The sequence below is a fragment of the Podarcis raffonei genome, chromosome 13 (genome assembly GCF_027172205.1).
Source record: "Podarcis raffonei isolate rPodRaf1 chromosome 13, rPodRaf1.pri, whole genome shotgun sequence".
Lineage (NCBI taxonomy): Eukaryota > Metazoa > Chordata > Lepidosauria > Squamata > Lacertidae > Podarcis > Podarcis raffonei.
This window is the reverse complement of record NC_070614.1, coordinates 24,382,656-24,397,328: the sequence shown is the minus strand read 5'-3', so window position 1 is coordinate 24,397,328 and position 14,673 is coordinate 24,382,656. Positions and strand designations below refer to the sequence as shown.

Below are 14,673 nucleotides of genomic sequence, written 5' to 3'. Positions count from 1 at the left end.
CTGTATTGTGAACTGCCCTGAGATCTGCGGAGAAATAAATAAAACAAACAAACAAACAAACAAACTCTGGGAAAATGATGCAGTGTACAACAATACTTTGCCACCATTGCATTCTTAGTGTGTCACCCACAGGAGTGTTTCCAAGACATTTGGGGCATACTTGGTCTTAGCCCACAGCTCTCACAAGCATGCTGTTTTTTGCAAGACATTTCACTTGAAAAATTGCTTGAATCCAACTGAAAACTGCAAATGCAATACTGTATATCGTGCAGTAAAGTTAATGAATACATCAAGGGCATACAGTAATCTGATCTTGTTTTAAGGGAATGAATGCTGTTGTGGCCTGAGGATATGGGCAAGGCACATGGAGGGGGTGCCTACTCAACCCATCATGGCTGATGATCCCAGGGAGGGTGTTGCCTTTCTGGAAGCAGGGTATGATTAATTCCTCCCTTGAGCTCCTGAAGAAATTCTTCTGCATTTCAGGAGTATAATAAGCTGGTCACATATACTCCCTTTTGGGGCAAGGGTGGTAGCAGGCAACTCCGGGAATTATTGATTTGACTGATTTCCTGGACACATGCCAGTATGGCTTCAGGTTTCAGGCTTGGTTTTGGCACAAAAACTGCCTCAGTCACCTTGCTGGATGCTGGGAGAAGGAGTGCAGCCCGGATAATTCCCCTGCACCTCTCAATTGCTTTCGATGCCATTGACCTACAGTGCCCTTCTGGGTAGATTATCAAAGAGTTGGTGGCATGGAGTTTTGGTGATCCCTCCCCTATTCGTTTGGAGTAATTGTTTATTGTTGGTTCTTTCGTGGCGTTTATGTTGTGAGGTCCCACAGAGTTCTGCCTTCTTCTCCCATGCCCTGTAACATCTGCATGAAACTGTTGAATGCAGTGGAGTTAGATGTCATCAGTATTCACAATACAGTGCAAGCAACTCTGCATTTCTCATTGGTATCTGAATCAGGAGGTGGTGGAAGTGCTGAACCTGGAGCCTGAAATTTGTAGTGGGCTGGATCAGGGCTAATAAACTAAAGCTCAGTCCTGAGAAGGTGGGTGTGTTATGGACAGAGGTGCTTCATTTGTTTTAGGAGATGGTGTTAAGGCATTTCTGGACAGGACCACACTCCTCTGGAAGACTATGGTTTGAGGGACACTTCTGGATTGTCACCAGAAGTCCAGCTGGTGGGTCTTTCACCAGCTGAGACTAGTGGGCCAGCTGCGTTCTCTCTTGGACACGAGATCCTCTTGGACACTGTAATGCATTATACCTGAGGCTACTGTTTTGGAAACCTGCTGGAAACTTCAGTTAGTATAAAATACAGGGAGCACATTATTCTAGTGCTTATAAAACTCTACCAGCTTCCAGTTTGTGCTGATAGTTGTTTGCCACATCCAGTAGGGAGCCTTCATTACATCAGGCCTGGGTACATCTTTAATTGAAGATGTTTATACTGACAGGGCAGCACGCATAGAGATTAGGGTCCCCCGTGGGTTTCTAGCAAAGCAGCTTGCTACTGTTTTTCCTGGCAAAATTACTATAAGCAAAATTACTTACATTCAGAGTACTTGTCAAGTTGTTACTGCCTTATTAACCCCTGGCTGTTTCCTGCTGTCCCTGCCCCCCCCCCCCATCAAATTAAGTCCTAGTAAGTTGCAGAAATCCACTAAGGACTGCATAAAATGCTATTATGGCTGATGAAACTGCACTTCATAGCCTACATACAGATGGACTAGATTGTGCTTTCAGCAAATTCATGCACATTTGCAAACTTATTTTGCTTCTGCAAATCATATAGTAAAGTAAGGGGCTGCAGGGCACTGAAGCTCCACTTCCTGAATGCTCAAAATCCTGTTCTGCATCCCTGTTCTGGCAGTCATAAGGGTAAGAAACATATTATTATTATTATTATTATTATTTTAAAAAGCAAGCTCAGGTTCCTAGGGTGCTGAATTTTGCACTCATTACCCAATTCTGTGTTTTTGTTCAGTTTGTGTCGAATTGCCGAATATTCATAAAATGGACTACCAGTTTGCTTATGAAGACAAGGAAGAATGCCATCTACTGTGAGCTTACCTGTCCTATCTCCTCCTCCTCCTCTTCTTTGGCGATCACTTGTAGCTGAGTAAGATTTTCTTTCATGAACACGTTCTTAATGATGTGTCTGTGGAAGCCAATTCTGGATCCACACGCCCTTTCACAGTGGGAACATAGGTTTCCGGGCGAGAGTTGATCATGGTGAAGATTTGCCAAACGTGCCTTTCTCTTAGCTCGTTTTTCCCTTTCATCCTGAGTTCATGCTTCTTTAAAGTCCTAGACACCTTTGGTAAAGGCTTTTCTCGAATTGGAGTGCTCGCAGGCCAGTGTTTCCCAATTTTCTGTGCTTATACTTCATTTTTTAAAGATTTGCCTTGAGAGTGTCTTTAAATCTCTTTTGTTATCCACCGGTATTTCGCTTTCCATTCTTAAGTTGGGGATAGAGTAGTTGCTTTGGAATATAATGACCAGTCCAAAGAAGTTGATGTCCAATAAGCTTAATCAAGAACGCTTTCATTTATCCTGCCTACAAGAGATGAATGTGCGGCTAGAATACAGAAGAGAATTTTCTCTGGGGTGAAATCCAGATTAATTAATTAATTTTTTTTAATTACACCTCATCTTTCTTCCAAGGAGGTGCACGTGGTTCTACCCCAACCCATTTTATCCTCAAGTAAGGCTGAGATACAGTAACTATCCCAAGACCACCCAGTGAGCTTTTATGTGGCTGAAGTTGAGACTTGAACACAGGTCTGCCAAGTCCTATACTGATACTCTTAACCACCTTGGCTCTCATTTACATAGCTGCTCAGAGATTTCTGTCTGGTTCCCTTCTTAATGATCTTCACATCTGTTATATTATCAGTCACTCTGTTTCCATTATTATTTTTTAGTGTGTGTGTTTCATTTTAAATTGTTCAATGTTTTCTGCTTTGAGCATCTTGGATAGAAAGGTGGTGGATACATTTGCTAAAATATATAAACAAACACCAAAGATTTGCATTCCTCGTTCTGGTTCATTTGCAAACCTTCCAGGTTGTAGTGATCATTCAAGTCACATTGTTAAAACTTTGTGGAATCGTATCTCAGCTAAGTTAGTCTGCTTAAGTTACCCAGTGGAGTCAAGTCTTTGTGTACAGATGAACTGACTAATAAGGATGAAGTTCACAACTTTCAGAGATTTGACCAAGTGCCCTCCAGCTTTGTTGGAACTGATCCTGATCCTTAGGGACTGGTGGTTTGAAAAGCCTCTTCAGGGTTTGCTTTCGAAAAAGCCTCTTCAGATGCACTGGGCCTTTTGCCTTTCTTCAAAAAAACAAAAGAACTTGACAAATTGTGCAGCAATGGGTTTGTAGACCCTGTGCATGTTTCTCCTATGGATAACTGCCTTTGTCTGTACATATTAGTCAACTAAAGCTAGGTACTTCAGAGTATGGTGTCCTCCATTTGTTTATTATCTAAGCAGGGGTAGCAAACATGAGTGTCCTCCATTGTGGTTGTCCACGCTGACCAGGGGAGATGGGAGTCCAGTAACCACATTGGCTACATCAATAGTAATTGGCTTTTAGAGAAATGATGCTGAAAGGAGACCTATCCAGCCCCTCTGAAAATTCTCTTAATGGCTGTTCTGTGGGGAAATGAGACACAGGCGAATGCCAAAAATCATGCGGAATTATCACCCATAAGAGAGAGCTCCACTCAGGTTATTCATTTATCTGTAACACACACAAAACCCTCTTGCCACAACCCACCCAATTCAGGTGAGTTCCCCCCAACCGTCAGAAGAGTCTTTTACTGGATTCAGAAGGCTGCCAGGGGACACAGGAGATAGGAAAGTAATCTGCCTACCACCTGCACATCTCTGGATCCAAGCCCAGGTCTATTTCTCTTGAACCGAAGGGCATCCCTGCTCACCAGGATAGCTATGTGAAGTCCAAAGTCTGCATTTTCTTGCATTTGTTTTGGGGGCGGGTTTCCCTTGGTTGCACAGTACCCAGGGTAACTCTTGTTTATCCCTATGTTTTGAAGTTGCTCTGTATTTGAACTGAATCCAGTCTTTTGTTACAACGAATCCAGAAGTTCCTAGTATGGTGCATTTGTCTCCCAGGCAGTACAAGCATGTGGGTGAATGTTTCTGTTAAACGTTGAGTGGGAGGAAGCTGGTTTACTAGAGGCAGCTGATTTTCTGGAAGGAAATTGTTTCTTCCTGTCAGGGGCAGCTGGAGAAGCAGCAGAAGCAGCAGCAGCAGCAAGAACTGGGGCCCAGGTTGCTTCTGTGAGGCTCGTTTCTCACAGCCATCTGGCACAGGCTTGCAAACTTAAGACCCACTAATGTAACCCACTGTCCTGCCTGCTGCTCAACAAATCTTCAGTTTTTCCAGTCCTAGACAGCCATAGAACCAGGAGAGGGTAGCATGGGGGCAGTTTGAACCAGGTAGGCTTCACATTTCACCTGTACCCAATTTCACAGAGACAGGGCTTCCAATCAACTGTGGGTTCTTCTGTGCCTTAAAAGGGTTGATCTTCGCTAGCTTAGATCAATGTCTTTGCACTGTTTATACCTCCCACTCCAAGTCACCACACAGCACACATTGCCTGCCTGTGTGCAACTTAAGGCTGGCTCACCTTGTTATCTTTTGTCACCCCCATCTCCATGCAGGAGGGCTGCTACTTTGCGTAGAAAAAACATGTTTGTGGTTCTGGCATTTCGGTGGCTTTTTTTAAAAAAAAGTGATTAGAAATGTACTTGTTCATGTGCGGGTTGGTTCTGAATTAACTGGATTCAGGGAAAAATTGTGGCAAACCACTGGGGCACAGAGGGCTAGCTATATGACAACAATTGTAGATGAACTAATGGCATATAATGTCTACCTTATTAGCTATTAGGGCTGTGACAGTTCTCCCTGTGTAAAAGTGCCTGTGGAACAGGATGGCTTTTAATCATGTACTAGTCTTGTTGGGGTTTCTAAGCCCTGACACATTTTCAATATAGATCACGCTTCCCGATACATGGACCGATTGCTGAGTTCTCTACGGGGTAATGAGGACTTTGGCGTAGGTTGTTGTTTTTGGTAATGCTCCAATATAAAAAGCTTCGTTTCTTTTTCCTGTTTTTTGCAGTTTGGAGTCACTTTGTGGCTCGTGACTCAAGGCTCGCTACTTTTGCTTTCAGTGACTGCTGTGAATTGGCGTAACAACTTGGTGTGTGTGGTTTTCCCCCAGCACAGCGTTCCCAGAGAGTTTCCAGCCCAGACTCACATTTGCTTCCACAGCATATTAGGCATGGGTTTCCCCTGTGACAGTAGCAGTATGAGAGGGCTAACAATTACGTTGTACATGTGAAAGGTGGAGAAACCTGTGGCTGAGGAGACTGGGAAGGAAGTTTATCACAATGGTCTGTCCCCATGGTATTCAGCAGGGGTCAGCAAACTTTTTCAGCTGCGGGCCGGAACAGTGGACCGGCTCCCTGCTGAAAAAGTTTGCTGACCCCTGCTGAATACCATGGGGGGCCAGACTATATTTTTTGGGGGAAACCAAAAACGATGCAAGAGCACCACAAGCCCCGGTGGCTGCTTACCTGTGTCTTTCGAGCGGCGGGATGATGAGTGGCGCGCGAACGGGCTCCAGAGGGGAGCTGCTTAAAATGGCGGCCGCTTGAGCGCTGCTGCTGCTGGCACCAACAAAGCCCAGCCCCCTTCCTCCTCTAGGCAGGGCGGGGAGAAGCCAGGAGGAGGGAGGAGGTGCTGCTGCCGTGTGAGGGAGAGGGAGGGTTGACAGAGAGGGAAAGAATGTGCGCGCTGGTGAACCACGCAGCAATTCCTGGACTGTCCACGGGCCGGATCCAGAAGACACTTGGGCCTGATCCAGCCCACGGGCCTTAGTTCGCCTACCCATGGTGTTCAGTCACTGGTGCTCCAGGGGCAAACCTGTGGGCAAGATACAGTTGCTAAGCCAGGTAAGGAGCCTGCTTGCTACCCTTTTTGGGTGTCCCCAATTGTCAAGCTGTGTGTGGTGACTGACAAGGAGGGGCGGGGAGACTGTATATCTAACAAGCGTTGAAAGAGCTGAGCCAGAACCGAAACAATTACCACCGTTATCTAATGTATAATGTATATCTGATGGTATCATATAGAAATGGAATTGGATGACAAGACAGCAGTGGTATAGGTGCAATCATATCTCAACTCCGGGTATATCTGCATGTGCCACATTTTTTATTTTTATTTTTTGCAAACGCGCTGTTTAAAGGCACAGCAGTCATAGGAGGGTAGCAGTGGTATAACAATGTGGATTTGCTTGGTCAAGCAAAGAGGTTTCTTTCAGTTCTCTTTCACATGTGGCCTTCGTACAATTAATGAGCTGGGTATCACACTTCACTGAGTGTGTTTTCCTTCACATCATGACGAAAGTACTAAACCTGTCAGAAGCTGAGAAGCACTATAATGGCCCAGAAGTTTTATTTTTCTTCTCCAAGGATCAGGACGTTGGCAAGCTCAGTCTTGATCCTGCAACAACTGAGTGGATTTTACTTCTTTCTTAACCTTGCTTTGGGATCTCTTCTTAATTTGAACATGTTTTTTAAAAAAATTAGGTTTTTTTGTTGTTTGTTTTGAAAAAACTGATCTCGCCCAGCTTCTGTCAGACCCTACTGCAGCCCCTCTTCCTCCTTGGGAGTAGCTATCTTCCTTCCCCTTTGTCTTGCGGTCATGGTGCTCCCTCTAACCCAGAGCTTTCCAAACTATGTGTCGCGACATGTTAGTGTTTCGGCTGTAGTGTATAGGTGTGTCATGCAAATGCTCCTGGCATTGGAAAACGGTTAGTTTAAACTCTGGTTTGCTAGTAAAACTGAATTACTGTGTCACGAAATGATGCATGCCTAAAAAAAGTAAATCACCAATATGAAAACTTTGGAAAGCTCTGCTCTAATGCTTTTATTCTCTTCATCTTTGCAGGGCGTTGGACTAGATGACCCTCGAGGTCCCTTCCAACTCTACAATTCTATGATCTTGTCAATTCCCTGTTCTCCAGCCTTCACATCAAGAGGCAAGGTGGGAACACTACTGTTGCTATTGTAGGCCTTGCTTAATAGAGTGCATGGGATTTGCTTCTGTAATTGGTGGGTGGTTGGCTGTGTAGAGGCAAGGAGAACGAGGTGATGGTGATGCATGATGCATGGGGAAAAGGTGACATGCTGAAGTTAGCAGCACGTGGTCAAATCAGCTGGTGATCTGCAAAAGTGACTATCAAAAGTATGAGCTGTATGTCCTTTTCAGTTCCTGTGCCATTGCTGTTGGATTCTGGGGCATTTTTTTATATGGTGAAACTGCATACAGTAAAAGGTCTGTCTTTCCAAGGCAGGCAATAGGTCCTTTACCAGATGTTTCCTTATCCCGCCCCCCACCCAATGAAGTTAGAATCTGACATTTAAAAAAAAGGGGGGAGGTGGGCAGAGCATTCCTACAGAGCTGAAAGGGGAGGAAAAGGCTATGGCATTGGAAGTACCACTTTCTAAGCCTTTGTCAGGTTCATAACTTGCTAGGGAAAAACTTGGAATAAGTCTCTTTTTGCATTCCATCAAATGATGCCTGCTCCTGGAGTAGTGTAGTTTCTCTCTCATATTGGGGCATTTCAGAGCAAAGAGAAGGCTTGGAGTTTCCATCTCTTCCATCCATACCTACACAGATCTATTATGTGGTCTTCAATCATTGCTTTCAGAGCAGTATATGTGTAACATAAAATAGGATAAATAAAATAAAACATGTATCAAGAAATTGCACCAAGCAGTTAGTAAAATTAGAACAAAATGATCTCAGAAATAGCATTCCTGAGCAAATAAAAAGATGTTTAGCTAAGGCTGGAGTGGGGGGGTGAGTGAGAATGGCATAAGGCAGACTTCTCTGGGAGTTTTCTGGGGTGCCACAACTCGAAAGGCCTTGCCCACCTCACTTTAGATGGTGAGCATTGAGCAGGGTCTCCAAGGGAAATATAAACAGCCAGGCAGGTCCATGTAGGAACTAGGAACATGAATAAATTTATTTTTGGGGGGCTGTATGTCATGCACAGCGGAGAGTAAAGTTCAGAGTTCATCTTCTTTTGGGCAGAATGCATTCACAGCACTGCAGCTAAGCTATGGCATGCAAAGTATGCCTAAAGAAGGCAGCGATTACACTACAGAGAAACATTTGCTTCATTTACCATTTGCACCCTGTTGATACAGTGGAAGTAGGGGTGTGTCACACTAGTCGGTCATTTCACATTTGTCAGTCCAGCTTGTTCTATCCCAGGCTGCCCTTTGGCATGAAAGGCACTTGCATTTTTAAAATTTCTGAACTAACGGTAGTATGTCATGTGCTTCTGTGGCCAATAATTGCCCAGTTTGTTCTCTCTCGCTCTCGCTCTCTTAGACAAACACACACACACTGCACCTCCTTTTCAGTTATCATTGCATCATCTCCTAGGATTCCAGCCACTGAATCTGGCCTGTCAGGCTTTGGATCCGAATGAGACAGAGCAGAGCTTTGCTTTTATTTAAATAGGCCTTTCCGCCCCCCATCTGTCCTTCCTATGCTTGCGTTTGTTATTCCTGCTATAAAGTGCACACACCAACTTGAATACCCAACAGCCCAAAATAAACTGCCATGCTTGAGTGCTGCCCAGGGCCGAAATAGAAGCTGGCACTAACTTGTAGTGGTTGGGAAGTCTCACTGCCCAAAATAGCACCCATAGATCCAGTGGTAGAGCTGAGTCTATCATCACACTCTTGTTCTTGTGGGTTAGGTGTCTGACTGTAAGTGAGCTCCCAGGATCCGCAGAAGAATGGGGTTGTTGGAGTAGACCAAACAGCCCATTCCCACAGCGTTATTCTTCTAACAGCAGCCAAGCCATAAGACCCTGGAAAGTCCGTAACTTTGCTCTGCCCTTCCTCCCACCCCCTCCCCACTCTGGTACCTGATATCGATGCACACTGCCTTTGTACATGGGTGTTTCATTTAGCTGTCACAGCTTCATAGCTTATGGAAAAACTTGACCTCTGTGAATTTGCATGATCCCATTTCTTAAAATCTCAGGGCATTCAAAGAACACATGGGAGGAAAAGAAGTCTTGTGGGGCCATGCACACCAACCCTGCTCCCCCCCCCAACTTTCTCATTGGTTCTACCTCCAGCCATCATGCGTTGTGTGGGGAAGTCTGAGGGGGGCTTTTTTTGCATGTTTGGCTGAACACACTTCAAATCCTCTCTGTGATTGGGAACCCTGATAGTGCACAGGGGAGAGGATTCTACTAAGTGTGTTCAGCTGAAAACGAGAAGAATCCTCCTTTGAGCGCCAGTGTGGTGTAGTGGTTAAGAGCAGTAGTCTCGTAATCTGGTGAACCAGGTTTGTGTCTCCGCTCCTCCACATGCAGCTGCTGGGTGACCTTGGGCCAGTCATACTTCTCTGAAGTCTCTCAGCCTCACTCACCTCACAGAGTGTTAGTTGTGGGGGAGGAAGGGAAAGGAGAATGTTAGCCGCTTTGAGACTCCTTTGGGTAGTGATAAAGCGGGATATCAAATCCAAACTCTTCTTTGTATTATCAGCTTCTATACAGGCCATAGCTCAGTGGTAGAGGGTTACCTTTTCATTTGAAAGGCCTCAGGTTCAATCCCCAGCAACTCCTGGCGGGGCTGGGAAGGTCTCTTGTCTGAAACCCTTGACAGCCCCTGCTGGTCGGTGTAGGCATGACTGAGCCAGTTGGACCAGTGGTCTGACTTTGTGTAAGGCAATGTTCTGTGTTCATTCATTCTCTAGCCAGTGCTCCTGTGAAGGGTAGAGGTTCAGCTGGTGGGGGGACAAGGCAGAGCAGCTTGACACAAGTGGCTCTGCAACCTCTCCACACTTTCTTCCTCCATATGTCCTTCAAACGCCCAAGTTAGGCTCTTGCAGTAACGAATTCCATTAAAGTTGATTATGCGTTTTATGAAGGAGTACTTCTTTTTCTATCCAATCGATCAATGTCAAGATGACATCCCAAGTGTTAGAGAGAAAGAGATTTTCCCCCATCTGTTCCCCCACCCCACCCCAGTGTTTAGAATTTTGTAAACCTCTTATAATGTCATTGCTAAACTACACTAGTATTAATCAGCTTTAAACTCGTATGGATTTTTTAAATTTATTTGTACTTGTTCATAATATTGCAAGGGCACAAACCCAATTCCCCTTCGTGCCGGATTGCGCATAGGTCTCCCTCTGCCCAGACCTGCTGGCCTCTGCCTGTGGGAGCGATGCCAGTGCCACTTTTCTGGCACACAGCTCCCACTTCCTCCTGTTGAACATGGCGAGAAGGTATAGAAGTACTGTCATCAGGACTCCCGCAGCTAGCAGAGGGACCCAGGATGGGTTGTTGCAGTGAGGGGCTGAGCTCCATGGTCCTACAGCCATCATGTGATGGCACTGGGCCCAATTCAGGCCCAGTCACTGCACCAGGTCCAGGCAGCTGCAGTGATTTGCCTGCCCACTTCCCCACATATCTTCCACCCCAGCTGCTGTATGCGGAAGGCTACAAATGCAGAGGTGACTCAGCCACTCTGTTAAGCCATGCTGAGCAGCCTCTGGGGTTTCCATAAGAAGAAGCCCTGCTGAATTCAGCCATCTAGCCTAGCATTTTGTTCGTGCCTAGCCAGCTGCCCCTGGGAAACCTTGCAAACAGGACTGAAGCACCAGGTCACTCTCACATCCTAGAGTTTTGAGCAAACTGGTATTCAGAAGCATTACTGCCTCCAACCATGGAGGCAGAACTTGACTTTCCAAGCCACTTCACGAAGGCTCCTTGCTTTGAAAAGTGAGGTATAAGTACCCTGAATGAGGAAACACAACGGGAGAACTATATTTGGTCTCCCGCTGTACGGGGTTCTTTTTGCTAAATGCAACCACAGTGCGGGTGGTAATTTGTTTGGGAAAGTTTTTCCATTCCATAGAATGAACAGTGGGCAAAAATAACAACTTGGCGAGGGTGGTGGTTTAGATCAATAAATGGTGAAAGGAAAGCTTAACGCGTATCCTTGCCCAATCATATTAGCAGGCTCTCCGTGCCTGCATTTATTAAAAACCACACAGGTGTTCCCATTAAGAGATTGCTCATGCGTGAATCTCCGAATGAAAAGTGCTGTTTGTCCTTCAGTTGCCTTCCTACCCACCCACCCCAAGCTAAAAAGCCTCGAAACGCTTCATTTGCTGCCCACAAGCTCAGGGGTCCTCAGTCTAGCCAAGGGCCATACTGGGGTATCTAAAAATCTGTTACAAGCACCGCAAAGTGCCCATTTCATAGAATAAAAGTTGGTGATGAACCCCCCCCCCAACAGGATAAACACATACATCCCATATCAATAGAAAACAGACTAAAAAAAGCAGGCAGGCAAACAAGGCAAAAAATAAATCCTCAATTAAGAGTAAACTTAAAATTGGGCAGGACAGGGGTCATTGGCAAGCAACATGGGGGTGTCTGATAATTCTATAGTGCCCACAAGTGCCACATTGGAGATCTCAGCACTGGGTCCTACACCTCAGTGTTCCTTCCGGTTTCCTAAGTGCTGGAGAAAGAAGAAAATTCCCATTGTTGGCATCAGTACAATGACAATGCTACCAGTCAGGCAGACACTTCTGCCACAAGCAAATTCAGTGGGTTCCTCTGGGGCCACAAAAAAAAAGTGCTTGGAGAGTGGTGATTCTGGCCCATGAGCCCATTCTAAGAGAAGGTGCCCTTACTGTTCTTTTAGATGTCAATAGAGATTTTTAAAAAACACAAATCAAGGTGAATGCAAATCGCCAGCTTCATTTGCCTTAGCTTCAGAGTTCAGCCCCGGAATATGTAAAGTCGTAACCAACAGAGTGCCTATGTATGTATGTATGTAGTCATACACAAATATACCACTTGCCCCATTGAGGAGCCGCAATAACCTTCCACAGATCTCAAATTAGGGAGAAGGAATTTTCACACCAGAGGCCTCATAGCTTCGAAGTAGCCTTGATTCCTGCATTGCAGGGGGTTGGACTAGATGATCCTCAGCATGCCTTCCAACTCTATGACCTCTGACACATTTCTTTTTCAGAATTTGAGCGAGCCATTCACTTTTTGAGGAAGTTATTTCTCCCCCTCTGGTTTCCCTCTGCAGCTCTCTCCAAACTTGCAAGCAGTGGGTGTTTCCACTTCCTTTCCACCAGCTTTCAATGGTGGAAGGATTTTCCCAGCAAAACGTGTTAAGAAACACCAGCAATTATCTTTTCTGGCTGAAAAAAAAACTAATTCATGGCCCTTGTCAAATATTTCCCTGCTCCCCTCATTGCCAGTGCTACAGTATGGAGCGATGTGAAGTAACAATAAAGGGAGGTGTATCTGGTTTGTGCAAAGTGCTTTTAATGGCCACAGCCTGCTTCCTCCCCTTAGGCACAACCTAATTCTACATCCTGACCTACCTCGCAAAGTCACCTGCCATATGCTACTGGACAGTACCTCCTAGCTTCAACGATCTACCCACTGAGGGCCAAGCTACACATTACACTGTTCAAAAGTGGGCTTTATGCTGCTGCTTTTACTTGGGAAGAAGTGCATTTGAAGTGTGGGGCCCTGATCGGGAGATGTGCAGGCAGCTGGTTTTCTGCCATAAAGTCATGTCTCCTGGCTACCTTTGTGCCCAAAGGTGGTGTTTGGAAGTTTGAGCCTCAGGAGATCTAAGTAGAGCTTCTGTCCAGGCTTGTGTGCCGGCACTGTGTTGAGGTCCTTTGTCACACTGATCCCAATAAACCTGGTAGGAGGAGAATAGTTGATAATTCCCATTTTACAGATAAGTAAGGAGGCAGGAAGGTCTTGTTTCCCAAGCCACTTTATAAGATTGCTCATTTTAAGCCTGGAATTTCATTGCTGCAATCCTCTTAATTAAAGCTTGCCCTACTACACCCATACCCTCTCTCATCTCTTCTTAATCCGTCCTTTGGAAAGAAGGGTAGAGGATTAAGATACAACAAACAATGCAGTATTTCCAAAAGAATCCAGGTATGTCAAGTGTTTGCTCTTGAGTTATATGAGGAAGACGTCCTTGATGTGTCTGGCTTTGTTACTATAATTGGAAGTTCTCCAGCCACTGGAGGTTGGGGCGATTTGGGTATATGCAGCCTTGAGTGTGCATGAGTCAGAAGCTCTATGCATGGCGTCCCCTTCTTTTAACAAGTCTCCCTCCCTGTCAGGTCCTGAGCCATGGCGGTGTGGATTCAAGCGCAGCAACTCCAGGGGGATGCCCTGCGGCAGATGCAGGGCCTGTATGGGCAGCACTTTCCCATCGAGGTCCGCCATTACCTCTCGCAGTGGATTGAGAGCCAGCCATGGTAGGTGAGCGCGAGGCCTGGCTGTCCAGGACCATCTTCAGCCTTGCAGAGGAATGTGATGGGATGGGATACTGGCAAAACGTCTGGTTCACACCACTGGCAGCATGCCTTGGCTTTCCAGGCCTGATCCATATGCCTCCCAAATGTCCCTGATTCGTCCCAACTTATAAAGCACTTACACATTCTTCCTTCAGTCACCAGTTTTTCCTTCTGTATCTGCTTGAAGTATCTCACAGCTGCTGGAGATGGTTGTTGGTACCTACCTAACCAGTAATCACCACTGGTACTCTTTCAATTTTCCTGTTCTTTTTGGAAGTGTGCCATTGTTGGGCAGTCAGCTTCCTTTCAGAACATTCCTTTACCCTAGAGCAGCCCTTTTGAGTGCCATAGAGCCAGGCTTCTCCAGACATCCTTTTTCTTGTGCGTTCATGGTGCGCATGATAGTTTTAGGGCAGTTGTACACAACCCCGCTTTCTATTACTGTTTGTGCCTCCAACAAAAGTTTTGGTGCAGACATCCTGCTTCGTTTTCCAATCAGTGCATGACCTGTGACCTCCTACTGAAGTCCTGTTATTGTTTAGACCAAAGGTGTTCCAGTTTATTTTATTGTCCTGCTTTTGCAGTTCTGTGGCACAAAGGGGGCCCTCTAGACAGCAATAATGTGGTAATTGTGGAGAAGCATTAGGGAACAACTAATAAAGCAGAATTATGCGTGGACGGTCCAGTATAAATTCTCCACTGGTGCAGTATTATAGCATCCATGACATATTACAGGACACACACACACACAAAACACCCCATGAATTTGGAGGGGCCTGAACTGATAACTGCTACTTCCACCTTGCAATCACAGCTTTCCATAGCATACAGTTTCCTTTCACTGCTTCTGAGTTTCTGTTTCTTCATCCACTTAGCATGTGAACAGACATAGCATTATTTCAGTGGGTGAGACTGCTCCAGAAAGGCACTTGCCATCTCTGTTCCAACAGTTTTCTCTCTATGGATGGAGCTGATTGGCTAGTGCTTGTCGCATCACCAACCCTCTTCTTCCCCACCGCAGAGTAGTTCAGCAACTATTTTAAAATGATTGTGCCTTTTGTTTTAAGTGATGGATATTTCAGTTAAACAGATGTACGTGCAGCATTTAAAAATAATAGGTTAAAAAAAACCCCAGACAGTCTGGTGGAAGTATTCATGGAAGGATAAGACTGATGGCTAAACCAGCATTCGGTTTGATTACATATATATACATGTGCCATGTACATTTCAAAGGTGG

The 14,673-nt window shown here is 45.5% G+C and overlaps 1 protein-coding gene across 7 annotated transcripts in view; it reads left to right on the top strand.

Moving 5' to 3' along the window:
• Positions 1-14,673, top strand: part of LOC128399404 (signal transducer and activator of transcription 5B) — a 65,769-nt gene that overhangs the window by 33,444 nt on the left and 17,652 nt on the right. For 4 of the 7 annotated variants that reach the window (XM_053360819.1, XM_053360818.1, XM_053360816.1 and 1 more), the window contains one exon: positions 13,260-13,397. In XM_053360819.1, the coding sequence (XP_053216794.1) occupies positions 13,270-13,397 (128 nt within the window). In that variant the 5' untranslated portion in view covers positions 13,260-13,269. Of the gene's footprint in view, positions 1-6,995; positions 7,092-13,259; positions 13,402-14,673 lie in introns of those variants that run through there. The other 3 variants (XM_053360817.1, XM_053360815.1, XM_053360820.1) reach the window with 2 other exon arrangements.